Source organism: Electrona antarctica, assembly GCF_951216825.1.
Source record: "Electrona antarctica genome assembly, chromosome: 24".
NCBI lineage: Eukaryota > Metazoa > Chordata > Actinopteri > Myctophiformes > Myctophidae > Electrona > Electrona antarctica.
In genome coordinates this window covers 25,294,326-25,311,825 of record NC_136803.1, presented here as the reverse complement: position 1 = coordinate 25,311,825, position 17,500 = coordinate 25,294,326, and the positions used below count along the sequence as shown (strand labels likewise).

At 45.3% G+C, this 17,500-nt stretch overlaps 1 protein-coding gene across 3 annotated transcripts in view; it reads left to right on the top strand.

Annotated features, from left to right (window-relative positions):
* The window catches only part of LOC306916973 (partitioning defective 3 homolog B-like), a 308,458-nt gene that overhangs the window by 145,202 nt on the left and 145,756 nt on the right, over positions 1-17,500 (top strand). For all 3 annotated transcript variants that reach the window (XM_079495073.1, XM_079495074.1, XM_079495072.1), the window contains exons 16-18: positions 695-833; positions 5,060-5,172; positions 17,239-17,283. In XM_079495073.1, coding sequence (XP_079351199.1) covers positions 695-833; positions 5,060-5,172; positions 17,239-17,283 — 297 coding nt within the window. The remainder of the gene's footprint in view (positions 1-694; positions 834-5,059; positions 5,173-17,238; positions 17,284-17,500) is intronic.

Below are 17,500 nucleotides of genomic sequence, written 5' to 3'. Positions count from 1 at the left end.
GTAAAAGTATTTACACACTGTAGTTGTCCCCATTGAGCGTATGAGCCTATGAGGCATATGCTGTTTGAAAATCTGTCTTAAATGCTGCCAGTGCCACCGCCGCACACCGCACCTACACGAGTGACGGTGACGGCAAAACCCACGTACAGTCGGCTTGTATATGATATGAAAACAATCAGCCAGGAATGGATTAGTACTTAAGTTGGAGAACTACCAACACAACCACAGAGCTCACAGCTGCATGCCTGCTGTAAAAATAAAAAAAGAAAAAAATCATAAAAAATATTAAAAATAATATTAACGATTACCCGATTTTTGATTTACAGTGTCGACTACCGTTTTGCTATTCGAGTAGTCGACTAATCGATTTTTATGTTAATGCCCTACTCTGCGCGTACAAAAGAAAAACGCAGACCTCTCATTGAAAATGAATTACTAAGCGTGTCAGTCGCTGCGCGTCTGAAAAGGCCTTTATATAATTATGTGTTAGCTTGTAGATCTGTTATTTTAGGCAAGCGACCACGTGCGTCATTATCGACCTTGTAGATCTGCTACTTTTGATGCTTTTTTTGTGACGCTGTGTAGTATGATCAAGTAGTAGGACGTTAATGTACTGTACTTACTGTAAATCGCTCTGGTTCAAGCGTCTGCTACATGGCTAAATGGTGTTGTGTTCTCTCTCTCTCTACCACAGCCGGCCCGTACGCGTCGGCCAGCACCGACGGCAGCCTCTACGGCGGGGACTGGGAGACTGAGACGGACGAAGACTTCCCCCCGCCCCCTTCGCCGGGCGCCGTGGCCGAGATGAACCGAGAGATGCCACCCCACCACAGGTGACACGCACGCACGCACGCACGCACGCACGCACGCACGCACGCACGCACGCACGCACGCTACTTAAATAGGCCTGACGTTGAAATAAAAAAAAAAGTCTTCTGAAAGAATATATATTCAAAGATTTGTGCCGCATTTTCACGATTTTTCAAAAATAGCAGACCTACAAGCTCGTAGCGCACCACTCGGTGGCGCGCTATGAGCTTGTAGATCTGCTATTTTTCAATAGCTAAAGTATAACGTAATGCTTAGTTAAAACACCAAAAGGGGTTCCCGTCCAGAATGGGTTAACTATTGTAGAACAGCGATTTTATCAATTCCCTTTGAAGAGGTTTTTGCCTTTGTTAACCTCAACCCTAAAGCCTACAAGCGTGTAGTTCTCTAAATCACACGTTTGTAGATCTGCTATTTTCTGTTCACGACAGTCAGTCACACACCTGAGTGTGAATCAGGCATAACCGCGACCCTAAACCTCACCCTCTAACTGTCTATTCCTAAACCCAACCCGAGTCTTTTTCCTGACTCTAAAACTATTTGTTTTTAACGATAAAACAACCATTTCTCTCGGGAGGACTGGGAAAATAGTCCTCACAATGTAATACTTTTGCCCTACATATACTTGCTCTTACGTTTATCTATACAATGTTTAGTTAGGTTTGTTTGCAATTCTGTGCACTTCACATCTTTTGTATGAAAGGTGCTAGACAAATATTAATATTATTATTATTATTCATATTTTTATGTATATTTCTCAAATGTATACTTATTACAGTGGGGGCACATTTGGACAGCACAAGTATAGTAATATACACACACATGCACGCAGGCGCACGCACACACACACACACACACACGCACGCCTGCATGCAATTACTCTATAATAATGGAGCAGTGTGGTGGCAGATAAAAGGGCCGTCATTGGCACTAAATAATACCCAGCATGCATTATTTAGGCGGCGGACGGCTAATTGCAGTAGCGGCCCCCTCTCTGCATTATGCACGAGTAATCGCACTGACTGGCGTAATGAAGAGGAGACCGTATGAATGCTCTCTCCTAATGTGCCGTAATTGCCCTGGCCATCCGCCCAGCCGCACTCCCCGTTATTAGCCATATTCCCACTAATGTGAAATAATTCCATATCCGTCCGCGTCCATGTTTAACCCATTCTGGGCGGGAACCCCTTTTGGTGTTTCAAGCATTATGTTATGCTTTAGCTATTGAAAAATAGCAGATAGGTCTGCTATTTTTGAAAAGTCGTTAAAATGTGGTGCAAATCTTTGAATATATATTTCAACTTTTTTAACTCAAATATTGGCTTCTGGGGGGTCCCTGGAACTACATATTTTGAGATGGGGGTCCGTGGCCCAATAGAGATAATTCTGGGGGTCCTTGACATGAAAAAGGTTGAGCACCACTGACCACTAGAAACATGTTTTTTTTTTAATCGACCTACAGTCCAAAATGGGTTAAGTTAGCCCCTTTCTCTGCCAAACGTAGTCGTTATGTCGACTGATTCGTCTCCCACACACACTGTCGTGTCCTGCTGGCTCAGCCTGCCGGTGAGGAGCCCCCACCGGGAGGACATAGAGCAGTGGTTCACACACGTTTTAGCTCGAGGCCCAGAAATATCACGTTTGCCCGGGATGCAAACTAGTGAAAATAGCAGATCTACAAGTTCACGTGCCGCTTTGCGCCGCATTGTGAGCTTCTATTTTCACTACTTCTAAGCATTTGTTTTCAAATGTAATTTATTTCTTCCTTAAATTACTGAAACAAATCATTGAATTTTGTTGCTTTTTGGGGGAACGTTAAAACAATGTAGTAAAAAAAAATGAAGGGACACACAAATGGGTCCCGACCCAGTGTTTGGGAAACGGTGACGTCGAGCGTTCGTCCTACTCCATTTGTACACTCTCAGAGTTACTGACCTGTAAGGGTCCATTTGGTTCCATTTGTACACTCTCAGAGTTACTGACCTGTAAGGGTCCATTTGGTTCCATTTGTACACTCTCAGAGTCACAGACCTGTAAGGGTCCATTTGGTTCCATTTGTACACTCTCAGAGTCACAGAACTGTAAGGGTCCATTTGGTTCCTAACCATCCGTAATTTAGCTGGGGACTCCTTCGGGAACCCCCTCAAGGACCCCCTGGGGGTCCCACTTTGAGAACCACTTAGAAAGTTATAAATGCTGAATCGACAGGAGGCTGCCTCTTTAGGCCATTAAGGCCCATTTTGGGCGGGAACCCCTTTTGGTGTTAGCATTATGTTATGCTTTAGCTATTGAAAAATAGCAGATCTACAAGCTCATAGCGCGCCACCGAGTGGCGCGCTATGAGCTTGTAGGTCTGCTATTTTTGAAAAATCGGAAGAACCACTGACATAGAAACATAGCTTTTTCAGAAAACTGTCAGGATGTAGAAGACATTAGAATTAGAATCTGATCTCAGGTCAAAATGGGTTAAGACCCGAGACCAATTCTACAAATGCCTTCTAAATCAGTAGTTCAACTTCTCACACTTTCAAGATTATTTTTTCCGAAAAATGTTCAAAAATAGCAGCTGTACAAGCCCGCAGTTCCGTGACGCTTGTCCGTCTGCCAACGTTAAAATCTTAAAAGGACACAGATGCTTTGCTGTTTTTGATGAGTTAACCCATTCTGGGCGGGAACCCCTTTTGGTGTTTTAATTAAGCATTATGTTATACTTTAGCTATTGAAAAATAGCAGATCTACAAGCTCATAGCGCGCCACCGAGTGGCGCGCTACGAGCTTGTAGGTCTGCTTTTTTTGAAAAATCGTGAAAATGTGGCACAAATCTTTAAATATATATTCTTTCAGAATACTTTTTTTTTTCTCCGACGTCAGCCTAAATGGGTTAAAGAACATTACACAAGATATCATATTCAAATAATGACGGTTTTAATACCCCAAAGTTAAGCTAGCTGGAAGTTTCCGATTGCCATTATGCTCAAAAATGAAAATGAATTGGGAGTCTATTTTAAGGAGGCTAAATCCCTCTCAAATCCCTGAATGACTGGCCCATGCTGCACAGTGCTGAAGATAAAGAGGACATTTGGCTGCATTCAGCCCCTCGAGAGAATACAGTTTTTTGGGGCTGAGGGAGAATGAGTGAATACATAGCAAACCCAGTTCCTGCCAAACTGCTTAAATGCAGGGCGACGGATAAGCACAACTTTAGATTTTGACATAGTTGTATATATCTAGACAACTGACAACAATGTCAGTTGCTTAAACAAATTGATGTGAAAATGTGAAGAAAAAAAAAGTCCTCCATAACTGCTGAAAATGTAGCTGTCCGAGTATAAAGAATGGCAACCCGGGTGGAGGAAGTTGATAGTTGTACATTGAGTACATTATTGTCCTACGTATAAATGAACATTGTGAATGTCTAGCATTTCAAAGCCAGACATACTCACAAGTCTTTCTTCTGTTACATATGAAAATAAATGTATATTGATGATATAAGTATCCTTAAAATGTTTATTTTCTTCTATTTTCGGAAACATTCTTCAGTGGATTTCGGTATTAGAAGACGATCTAAATCATAATATGAGAGTTGTTTTTGGAGTTTGCTGTTAACTCAGGTCTCGGGTTAATTCCGTCCATCGCGTTGTTTTCTTCATTTTTGGATTCTTCAATCAACGTTAATCCATTTTGGGCGGGAACCCCTTTTGGTGTTGTTACACCAACATTGTTATAATTTAGCTATTGAAAAATAGCAGATCTACAAGCTCATAGCGCGCCACCGAGTGGCGCGCTATGAGCTTGTAGGTCTGCTATTTTTGAAAAATCATTAAAATGTGGCGCAAATCATTGAATATATATTTCAGAGCGAACATTTTTAACGAATATATTTGCTTCTGGGGGGTCCCTGGAACGACATATTTTGAGATGGGGGGTCCGTGGCCCAATAGAGATAATTCTGGGGGTCCTTGACATGAAAAAGGTTGAGCACCACTGACATAGAAACATAGGTTTTTCAGAAAAACGTTAGGATTTAGAAGCCTTTTTTGTATCGACCTCAGTCCAAAATGGGTTAAGTAATGTCTTTACACACAACACCACCAACACCACCTTTCTGGAGCTTGGGTTTAACAAGCTCCAGACAGGTTAACCAACAAGATTTCCCACCTCTGTACTGGTACATGAGATGGAATTGTTGTCAGAGATGTAACAATGAACCTGTGTTACGTGTTGTCGTCAGAGAGATGGACGCCACCTCCTACATGTCAGAAGAAGGCCCGGTGGACACGCATCATGTGACCAGGCTCATGGACAACGCGCCTCGCAACAGAGCCTCAAAGAGCATGGACCTGGGTGAGCGCACACACACACGCACAACACTATTGTTGATTTGTAGGGTTGATTGTGTCGACTAAAACTATGGTGAAAAATGTCCGTCGACTGCCCTTTAGCACTGCAAAAAACTAAATAAAAAGCTATGTCTAAAACTACACACACACGCTCAACCATTGAGAACGATCTTGTGACTCGGATGGTCGGTGATTGATGTCTTGTTGAATAGGGAATACTTCACAATCCAACGAAACTGTTTGTTATTGAGAATCTGTATCGTTGTCACATCATCACAGCTTTTTGCAGGTGCAAATCAGAGAGTGTTTTTGTGCAAGGAGAACTGAAATTAGAAACGGAACCGAAAGGAAACTAGAAAAAGTGCCCTTCTGGGCACAGGTCTCCACCAGGAGGATAGGACTGTGTGAGATGTTTGGCAAAATGTTTAGGAGTAATATAAACATGTTTTTTTGTTTGTTATTTTTGTGCAACAATTTTCTTCATTTTGTTGAGGAAATGCAGAGCCAGATCACTCATAGCATGAGGATAGAATTCTGGATGAGCAGGACATGTGCAGCATTTCGTACAAAACGGGCCTCTCCTGAAAACTTTGGAAGGCAATGTTAGCCAATCAGTGTAGAATCTGAGAAATCCAACAGACTCGTCTTGATCACATGACTACACAGATCATGTGTACCGATTTGCGTGACATTTGGATAAAATCTGTGCGACTAACATAAGCAATGTGTTTTGCAGAAATCGGCCTCATGGTGGCGCTATAACCGGCAGATGTGGAGGGATGCAGGGACAATGTTTTTCCATGGCCTCTAGGGAGTGCGCATACATAAGTTGTATACAGATCGATGCAGTTATAGCTAAAAACAGGAATTGGGCTGTTATAGCGCCACCTTGAGGCTGATTTGGGGAAGAAATGAGTGGCATGTCGTCCTCGGCCTAGTGGAAATGTGCGTGTATAATTTCACGGAAATTGCACACTGTGTTTGTGATTTGTGGCATTTTGTTCGAAACGGACCAATCATGTGAGCTTTGGAAGGTAATCTTAGCCAATCAGGATGGAAGATGGGAAATGGTGCAGATCCGTGTTGATCACATGATACACTAGATAGTGTATACCGAATTGTGTGATGTATGGATAAAATGTGTACGAGTAATCTACAGAAATGTGTTTTGCCTAAATCGGCCTCATGGTGGCACTATAACAGGCCGTTGAGGAATATTTGGGGCAGAGGTTCGTCGTTGGCATCCAGGGAGTGTGTGTGCAAAGTTTGGCATGGATCGGGCCAACGGTGGCAGAGATTAGCTGGTAACAGACGGACGGAAGGAAGGACGGACGCACACACACACACACACGGACGGAGTGCAAAACATACTCTCTCCCCATGCCTTCGGCCTGGTGGAGACAAAAAGGGGCATTTGCCAAGGTGTAAATTCTATTCAGATTCCCCTGAATAAATGGAGTTCCCCTGCTTTTCAGTAGCAGAGCAGTAGAATTAGCATTAGGCTAATCGGTGAATGAAACCTGCAGGGAAAACATGCATTTTCAGAACATCTTCAGGAAAAGATCAGGAAAGCGTGAAGAGTTGGAATGGCACATCTATAGCAGACCCCTGTTTGAAAAGATATGACGCCAGGGACCCCATAAAGAGAAGACTTTTACGGCCCCAGAAGTGATTCTCAACCATTTTATTTTAATTTCAAGGACCCCCAGTTTAGGCTACAGACCCCATTTAATGGCATTTCTATCTCTGCGACCCCCATTTATATTGTAAAATCAATGTTAATTTAACTCAGAGTGTACAAATGGACACTTGTACACTCTCAGAGTTACAGTCACACAAGGGTCCATTTGGTTCCTAACTATTTATCTGGGGACCCCCTGGAACTCCCTCAAGCACCCCTAGGGGTCCCCGGACCCCACTTTGGGAACCACTGCTATAGTGTACTGTATACTTTAATAGTTTCATTGTACAGGTGTTCTACTGTTAAACGGATGTTAGGTTCTTAGCGTGCTTATGGTCCTTGATGACTATTTCCATGTATTTGATGTATGACCATGTGCTGTTCCTGCTTACTGTAAATCTGGGTGGGCGGGAACCCCATTTGGTGTTTTAAACATGTTATACTTTAGCTATTGAAAAATAGCAGATCTACAAGCTCATAGCACGCCACCGAGTGGCACGCTACAAGCTTGTAGGTCTGCTATTTTTGAAAAATCGTGAAAATGTAGCACAAATCTTTGAATATATATTCTTTCAGAGCCAACGTTTTTAACTCAAATCTTTGCTTCTGAGGGGTTCCTGGAACAACATATTTTCAGATGGGGGTCGGCGGCAAATTACATATCATTTTTGGGGTCCTTGACATGAAATATTGAGCACCACTGTTCAATAGAAACATGAGGTATTTCAGAAAACTGTCAGAATTTAGAAGACATTTTTAAAATGTCAACGTCAGGCCTAAATGGGTTAAGAGCGTCTGCTAAATGCTTAAATGGAAGTTATTACAGTATGTACATGAGGTTAGACATAAGGTGCGGAAAGTAGAAACATAGTGGCAGGCCCACATAGGAAGGTATAGTCAACATAAGGACAATAGGAGCATAGTGACAGGCCCACATAGGAAGGTATAGTCAACATAAGGACAATAGGAGCATAGTGGCAGGCCCACATAGGAAGGTATAGTCAACATAAGGACAATAGGAGCATAGTGGCAGGCCCACATAGGAAGGTATAGTCAACATAAGGACAATAGGAGCATAGTGGCAGGCCCACATAGGAAGGTATAGTCAACATAAGGACAATAGGAGCATAGTGGCAGGCCCACATAGGAAGGTATAGTCAACATAAGGACAATAGGAGCATAGTGGCAGGCCCACATAGGAAGGTATAGTCAACATAAGGACAATAGGAGCATAGTGGCAGGCCCACATAGGAAGGTATCGGCCACATAAGGACAGTAGAAGCATAGTGGCAGACCCACATAGGAAGGTATAGTCCACATAAGGACAGTAGAAGCATAGTGGCAGGCCCACATAGGAAGGTATAGTCCACATAAGGACAGTAGGAGCATAGTGACAGGCCCACATAGGAAGGTATAGTCCACATAAGGACAGTAGGAGCATAATGACAGGCCCACATAGGAAGGTATAGTCCACATAAGGACAGTAGGAGCATAATGACAGGCCCACATAGGAAGGTATAGTCCACATAAGGACAGTAGGAGCATAGTGGCAGGCCCACATAGGAAGGTATAGTCCACATAAGGACAGTAGGAGCATAGTGACAGGCCCACATAGGAAGGTATAGTCAACATAAGGACAGTAGGAGCATAATGGCAGACCCACATAGGAAGGTATAGTCAACATAAGGACAGTAGAAGCATAATGGCAGGCCCACATAGGAAGGTATAGTCCACATAAGGACAGTAGGAGCATAATGGCAGACCCACATAGGAAGGTATAGTCCACATAAGGACAGTAGGAGCATAATGGCAGGCCCACATAGGAAGGTATAGTCCACATAAGGACAGTAGGAGCATAGTGACAGGCCCACATAGGAAGGTATAGTCAACATAAGGACAGTAGGAGCATAGTGACAGGCCCACATAGGAAGGTATATTCCACATAAGGACAGTAGGAGCATAGTGGCAGGCCCACATAGGAAGGTATAGTCAACATAAGGACAGTAGGAGCATAGTGACAGGCCCACATAGGAAGGTATAGTCCACATAAGGACAGTAGGAGCATAGTGACAGGCCCACATAGGAAGGTATAGTCAACATAAGGACAGTAGGAGCATAATGGCAGACCCACATAGGAAGGTATAGTCCACATAAGGACAGTAGGAGCATAATGGCAGGCCCACATAGGAAGGTATAGTCCACATAAGGACAGTAGGAGCATAGTGACAGGCCCACATAGGAAGGTATAGTCAACATAAGGACAGTAGGAGCATAGTGACAGGCCCACATAGGAAGGTATAGTCCACATAAGGACAGTAGGAGCATAGTGGCAGGCCCACATAGGAAGGTATAGTCAACATAAGGACAGTAGGAGCATAGTGACAGGCCCACATAGGAAGGTATAGTCCACATAAGGACAGTAGGAGCATAGTGACAGGCCCACATAGGAAGGTATAGTCAACATAAGGACAGTAGGAGCATAATGGCAGACCCACATAGGAAGGTATAGTCAACATAAGGACAGTAGAAGCATAATGACAGGCCCACATAGGATGGTATAGTCCACATAAGGACAGTAGGAGCATAGTGACAGGCCCACATAGGAAGGTATAGTCAACATAAGGACAGTAGAAGCATAATGACAGGCCCACATAGGAAGGTATAGTCCACATAAGGACAGTAGGAGCATAGTGGCAGGCCCACATAGGAAGGTATAGTCAACATAAGGACAGTAGAAGCATAATGACAGGCCCACATAGGAAGGTATAGTCCACATAAGGACAGTAGGAGCATAGTGGCAGGCCCACATAGGAAGGTATAGTCCACATAAGGACAGTAGAAGCATAATGACAGGCCCACATAGGAAGGTATAGTCCACATAAGGACAGTAGGAGCATAGTGGCAGGCCCACATAGGAAGGTATAGTCCACATAAGGACAGTAGAAGCATAATGACAGGCCCACATAGGAAGGTATAGTCCACATAAGGACAGTAGGAGCATAGTGACAGGCCCACATAGGAAGGTATAGTCCACATAAGGACAGTAGGAGCATAGTGGCAGGCCCACATAGGAAGGTATAGTCCACATAAGGACAGTAGGAGCATAGTGACAGGCCCACATAGGAAGGTATAGTCCACATAAGGACAGTAGGAGCATAATGACAGGCCCACATAGGAAGGTATAGTCCACATAAGGACAGTAGGAGCATAATGACAGGCCCACATAGGAAGGTATAGTCCACATAAGGACAGTAGGAGCATAATGACAGGCCCACATAGGAAGGTATAGTCAACATAAGGACAGTAGGAGCATAGTGACAGGCCCACATAGGAAGGTATAGTCCACATAAGGACAGTAGGAGCATAATGACAGGCCCACATAGGAAGGTATAGTCAACATAAGGACAGTAGGAGCATAGTGACAGGCCCACATAGGAAGGTATAGTCCACATAAGGACAGTAGGAGCATAGTGGCAGGCCCACATAGGAAGGTATAGTCCACATAAGGACAGTAGGAGCATAGTGGCAGGCCCACATAGGAAGGTATAGTCAACATAAGGACAGTAGGAGCATAGTGACAGGCCCACATAGGAAGGTATAGTCCACATAAGGACAGTAGGAGCATAGTGGCAGGCCCACATAGGAAGGTATAGTCCACATAAGGACAGTAGGAGCATAGTGACAGGCCCACATAGGAAGGTATAGTCCACATAAGGACAGTAGGAGCATAGTGGCAGGCCCACATAGGAAGGTATAGTCAACATAAGGACAGTAGGAGCATAATGGCAGACCCACATAGGAAGGTATAGTCCACATAAGGACAGTAGGAGCATAATGGCAGGCCCACATAGGAAGGTATAGTCCACATAAGGACAGTAGGAGCATAGTGACAGGCCCACATAGGAAGGTATAGTCAACATAAGGACAGTAGGAGCATAGTGGCAGGCCCACATAGGAAGGTATAGTCCACATAAGGACAGTAGGAGCATAGTGGCAGGCCCACATAGGAAGGTATAGTCCACATAAGGACAGTAGGAGCATAGTGGCAGGCCCACATAGGAAGGTATAGTCAACATAAGGACAGTAGGAGCATAGTGGCAGGCCCACATAGGAAGGTATAGTCCACATAAGGACAGTAGGAGCATAGTGGCAGGCCCACATAGGAAGGTATAGTCCACATAAGGACAGTAGGAGCATAGTGGCAGGCCCACATAGGAAGGTATAGTCCACATAAGGCGATATAGCTTCAGAGGTTACACACACTGGTGGTGGTAACACTCTCTCCAAGGCAAGCCGCCGCCCACGAGTGAAAGAATCCTTTGTTTTGTTGCATTTTGACCACACCAGCCATCGTTATCGACATCATCTCGCCATCACAAACCATTTTACCCTCGTAAATGACGGCGCACGCACACGCGCACATGCGCATGTGCGTGCGTGACTGTGTCACATGTCTTATCAGTGCATTCTTTGTTGTGATAAGTCTCCCTCGCCTATTATCCGGCGTCCATGGGGGGGTTTGACCTCCTGATCTCATAAACCCAAGGGGCCGTCGCACAGACTGGCTGTGTGTGTGTGTGTGTGTGTGTGTGTGTGTGTGTGTGTGTGTGTGTGTGTGTGTGTGTGTGTGTGTGTGTGTGTGTGTGCGTGTGCGTGTGCGTGTGCGTGTGCGTGCGCGCGTGCGTGCGCGCGTGCGTGTGCGCGTGCGTGCGGTGGCTGGATGTTTGTCGGGGAGCATTGAGGCTTATTTCCTGGTATTAACCTTCTTTCATTGGTCTCTCGTTCACTCTCTCTCTCTAAACCACAATCTCTCTCTCTCTCTCTGTGTCTCCATTTATCAATCCCTTTCTTTGTTTCCTTCCAATATGGCTGTGGTTCTTTTGTCTGTCTGTCTGTCTGTCTGTCTGTCTGGGATTTACAGTATTTTTCTCTTCCTACAAACAATTTTACCGCCAGAGGCACACACACACACACACACACACACATTTTAATTATTGTATTTGGATCGAGGCGCAATACAATAGACCCAAACACTGATCAGAATTAGATTACATTATATGGTCCAACCAGATATAACTGCTGCACATGCTTAACACACAGAGGGGAAAAAAAGGATAGCACATTGATGACATACTACTACTTGACACTACTAGACAGGATGTTATTTTTTTATTTTTAAGCCACCTAGGGATAAATGAAACAGCGCCTTCTCCAGATAGACAGACTGCCCATAATAGCTGAGACAGAACAGTATTTAGCCAGCTTTTTTGCATTTGTCTTTTGCAATCCACCCAATTGCAGACCCCTGAGCACAAGTTTATGGACATGGCCCAGACTTCCAAATACAAGGACAATAAGTTGACAGTTATATCCCAAGGCCATAATACGTTCCACCAGAAGCTGATATTTCATAAGTTTGGATGTAAAACAAGTGTCCATATACAAATCAAATGGGCAACCTATTTCAAATATATAGTGACAGTTTTTCTAATTTAATTGATGAACACAATATCTGGGGTATTTGGAATATCTTGTAGTGAATTGACATGTGTGTCATTGTGATCAAACCAGTCTATTTTTACAGTGCTGTGTTTATACATTCTTGTTGTCCTGTCCTGTACTCCTCTGATCTTGTCTGAAACCAGGTCCACCAGACGGTCATGTCTGGCAATGTACAGTCCTTTATAGTGGCTGCAGCCATTTAAGATGTGTGCAACTGTTTCTTTGGCATGTGGTACTGGATGTAGGATGCAGTGTGGGTCATGTGCTGATGGGTACCAGGTTGCCAAGTTGAACACACACACACACACACACACACACACACACACACACACACACACACACACACACACACACACACACACACACACACACACACACACACACACACGTGTGCATATACCTTAGGCCTACATGGACACATAGAGCTAGCACACACAAGCTCCCGACGAGGATGACCCCACTGTGTTTAACCGATTAAATGCCAGGAACGTGGGATTCCGTTCTATTCTCCACCCCACCCGCCTGTGCCGCCTTTTTGGCTTTTACTCGCGTTAGCCTACATACGTATCCGACGTGCACACACACACACTTATTACTCCTTTTTCTGCTCAAAATGAGCACGAATCGCACGTTCGAAAAACTCCTCCATTACGGTTCCTCCGCTGCCTACACTGTGTGCAGTGGTGGAAAGTAACTAAGTACTTTTACTTAAGTAACATTTTGAGGTATTTGTACTTTACTTGAGTATTTCCAATTTCCAATACTTTTACTTCTACTCCACTACATCTCGGAGCCAAAATGTGTACTTTTAGTCCACTACAATTATTTGAAAACTTTAGTTACTAGTTACTTTGGAGATTTAAATTTTGATTAGAAAACATACATTAACCACTTCAACCCTATACATTTCGGCCATTTGAAAATAGCCGATCTACAAGCTCACAATGCGTTGCAACGCGACACCTTGTGAGATCTGCTATTTTCAATAGATTTTGTACACATTTTGAACTTGTGAAATGGCACATCCTGCACGAGTACTTTTACTTGTATTACTTTTACATTTTGTGTAAGTACATTTTGTGTAAGTACATTTTGATGCCGATACTTTGGTACTTTGGTAAAACAATTGAGTACTTTTTCCACCACGTGGACACCGTGGGATGGGGGCACTGCAGCACTTTCTGATCGCAGAGGATCTCTTCTTCTGCTTTGGTATTTTTTACGCATTTGACTGGCACTGACCTCACGAATACGATCCCCGCCCGTGTGGCGGGAGGGATCGTGTTAAAGGGCCATTCCACCCAGGCCGAGCACTCCCTAGAGAGACCCCCTCCGACCCACCGGTGGCTCGTCAGATCTGCTGTGAATGTTCTCCCCAGACTAGGGATTTTGCGTGCAGTATCTCTGAGGAGACCCCCCTGGTCTGCACCAAATCTTTTCGCCGACAATAGCTGATCTACAAGCTCACAAACGCGTTGTGTGCTTTTAGACTATAGGCTATATAATAGTTTATAGTTCAATGTTCCACCTAGAATGTGTATGCTGGGGTTCAATTGGTTAAAGCAGGTCACAGCTGAAATTCACAAGGAAATTGCTTGCCGACTCCATGAATCCCCACACGCACACATGAGCGCACACGCGTGTGCACACACACACACACACACACACACACACACACACACACACACACACACACACACACACACACGCACACACACACACACACACACACACACACACACACAGGAGGAATTGATGCTCATTGCCACTTTGCTACACTAACAGGAGCTGTGTGTGCATGCGTGCATGCGTGCGTTGTCAGGTATAAACCACCCCACTTCCCTTTATCATAACCTATAGGCTTACAGTGCACGTGCGCGCACACAACACACACACACGCACGCACACACACACACACACACACACACACACACACACACACACACACACACACCCCTGCAAGGTGTTTTCCCCGGCCGGGGAGGGGAATTGACCTCATAAAAAATGAAAGGGCTTATTTAAGAGCGATGCGGCCCTAATGAAAACCTATTATTGTATCCCATGATGCAATGCAGGGGGGCAGCTGCTGCTGGCCACACACAATCATGTTTGGTTGGATTAGAGAGAGAGAGAGAGAGAGGGAGAGGGAGAGAGAGAAGAGAGAGATTTGAGGTCTTGTGTGTTTTCTTGCTCCTATTTTTCTCTCTCTCTTCCACCCTTCTATTGTTCCTTTTTTCTGTTCCTTATCAGTCTCTCTTGTTTTTCATTTCCTTTCTTATTGCTTTGGTTCTTTCTTACCTTTCATTCTTTTGTTATTCCCTAAACCAAACCTGTATGCACTTTAAACCTCTCCCTCTCTCGGTTGTACCCGCCGGTTGTACCCGTGTGTCTGCGTTCCTTTTGTGCTCATAATAGTATGTCAAATCTCTGCATCCGTCCCTTTTTATGCCCATATAAGGGAGTGCTCTGTATCTGTCCATCTGAGTTCCTCTTATACCCATTTATATGGAGATCATTAGTACTGATGTCATTAGTATAATAATAATAAAACTGTATTTGTATAGCACCTTTCATGACATGAAATGCAGCTCACACTGCTTTACAGAGTATAACCCCCCCCCTGTATATTGGCATGCCCATATATGGGCATTAATACACGTTTATTTTATTTTATTTGTCGTATGTAGACGCTTGTAGTTGCAAGCGACCACAGCTCTTTTGAATTGGATCACTTGCGTCGACATGCGCCACCATGCGCCGACGTGCAACAGCATATTTTTTTTGCGTCTCGACCCATTGGTGTGGTTTGGTACATGTCAGACACCGATTCTTTTTAACACTTTAATTGCCCGGAACTATTTAATCCATTAAATTCATGCGCCCAGTCGATTTATAAACACGGACGCCTTTTCCGGACGGACCGGCCGGAAGTTCATGATGTTGTGTAGCAGCTAACAATAGCCACAGCACTATAGAGTCGATCGACAACAACGGGAGACAAGAATAAATCTATCGAGACTAGCGACTGGACCGCGGAGCGCCGTCTAACACAGGATCTTTTTTCAGAAAAAGACGGGATGATTTAGATCGCGATTTATGAACGTTTTAAGATTTTTGTTTTCATCAGCTAAACAGGGGAGGGAGTTTTTCGATGACGCCTCACTCTTGCGCGTCACCGAGGAGAGCCCAGGAGGCGCGCCGCCGCCTAGGCTATACAGCCATGCGATCTGTTCTCGTATCAATAAACTTCGTCTTTTGGACAATACTACGTCCTGAGCGTCGAGCGTTATTAATAGAAAGGACAAAGAACTGTCAGCTCCCGCCTGATGTTGTGCGGGAGGTCCGCCTTCTCCAGACCGTACTGAATGACCGCTAGCTGGCACAACGTCTTCAGGCCAGGACTGAGGTGTAACATCTGCAAACCATGTCCTGTTCCATAGATGACGACACGATCTCCCACCGTGAAGCAGCCCAAGTCGCACTTCCAACGTCCGCCGCTCCCCTTGGGCTTAACCCTCGTCAAGGACGAGGTCTTGGGATTGAATTTCCACATTTGATCGAAGCACAGCTCCTCGTGATGGTTGCACCCACCGAATGTGTACAGCTCTCCATTGTAGGCAAAGGCTGCATTACCCGCACACATGTTTGGAAGGCATGTAGAGGGCTTTTTCAGCCAACGGTTGGTCTCCGTGTCAAACACTCTGATTTTGCACTCGGGCCTTCGGCCCCCCAATACAAACATCTTTGTCCCGATGAAGGTGGAAGAGTGATGTGATGAAGCAGGAGGTGGAGTGTCTGTGGTGTCAATATAAGTCCAGACCATTGTGTTGGTGTCCAACTTGTAGGTATTACGATACAAATATGTTGTATTGTGCAGCTGAGTGCATCCTCCGTGGATATACATGACCTTCCCCAAGAGACAGGCTGAGTGGTTCGTCCTCGCCTCTGGAACAGTCCCATAAACCTCGGGCTTCAGCCACCCGTGGGTGTCAACATCGAATGCATAAAGAACGTTGTTTGATTCTCCGATGATTTTGAACCACTTTCTCTCGACTGTCATCCTGTAATTCACTTGCCCTGCCCAGATGTAGACGACATAGTCCGCCAGCACAGCCGTGTGGCCGTAGCGTGTGCTGGGAACGTCAAGGGGACGTCGTCCTCTCTCGGTCGTCGCCGGGGACAGCGTCTTCCAGCGCAAAGACACGGCGTTGAGGACGAGCACTTCCGTTGGGTCCGTGTGGGTCATCCCGTCACGGGCGAACCCTCCAAAGAAGTACACCTTGTCCCCCACCGGCCCAGCGGCACAAGCGAGGAACTGTGACCTCCGTGGTTTCGGCGGTGCCCTTTCCAGGCGCCTTGACCAGTAAAACATCTCAAACGCCCTCTGTGTGTGTTCAAGTCCGTCTCCGGAAATCCCCCCGACTCACTCAGTGAACTCTGAGGTGTGTGTGTGTGTGTGTGTACCTTGATATACAGTAGGCTGTCATAGCTGTGGTCTTGATGTCACGCTCGACGCAAACCCATGCCGCTCGTGCGTCACAATGCCAATTTGCTCAGCCGTCCTAAGCATCGCGCTCGTGTCACTATATGACTCAGCCATAGCCACATGCAGTATGAAGTGTGTTGGCTAATCTTCAATGAGTCCTTATGGCATCAGGCACGAACAATCAGTCAGTGCCATGGAGCTCTACATATATATAGGCACAAAACGAGACCACGAGACATGGCCAAAGGATTTTTGAGGGTCCCCAACTCAAGAGGTTGAGAACCCCTGAGCTAAGGGGTCTTTCTTGGCCTGAAATCCAAGTCAAGTCAATCATCTCTCCGCCTCCTTACCGCTCTGCTGTGTCATCAATGTTTTGTTTTGCTTTGCTTGTGTCCTTCTAGTGGCTGATGAGAGCAAGATGCGATCGCTAGCAGGACATGGAGCAGGTGAGTGTTGCACGCACGCACGCACGCACGCACGCACGCACGCACGCACGCACGCACGCACGCACGCACGCACGCACGCACGCACACACACACACACACAATATCACATATCCAACTGGTAAGGGGTGCTCCACGGAGCGCTGATCCTCACCAGGCTGGGTGTGGCTTAGCTGTCAGTACCCGAGGAGGTAGGAAATACCTCGGGTGGCGAGGCGGG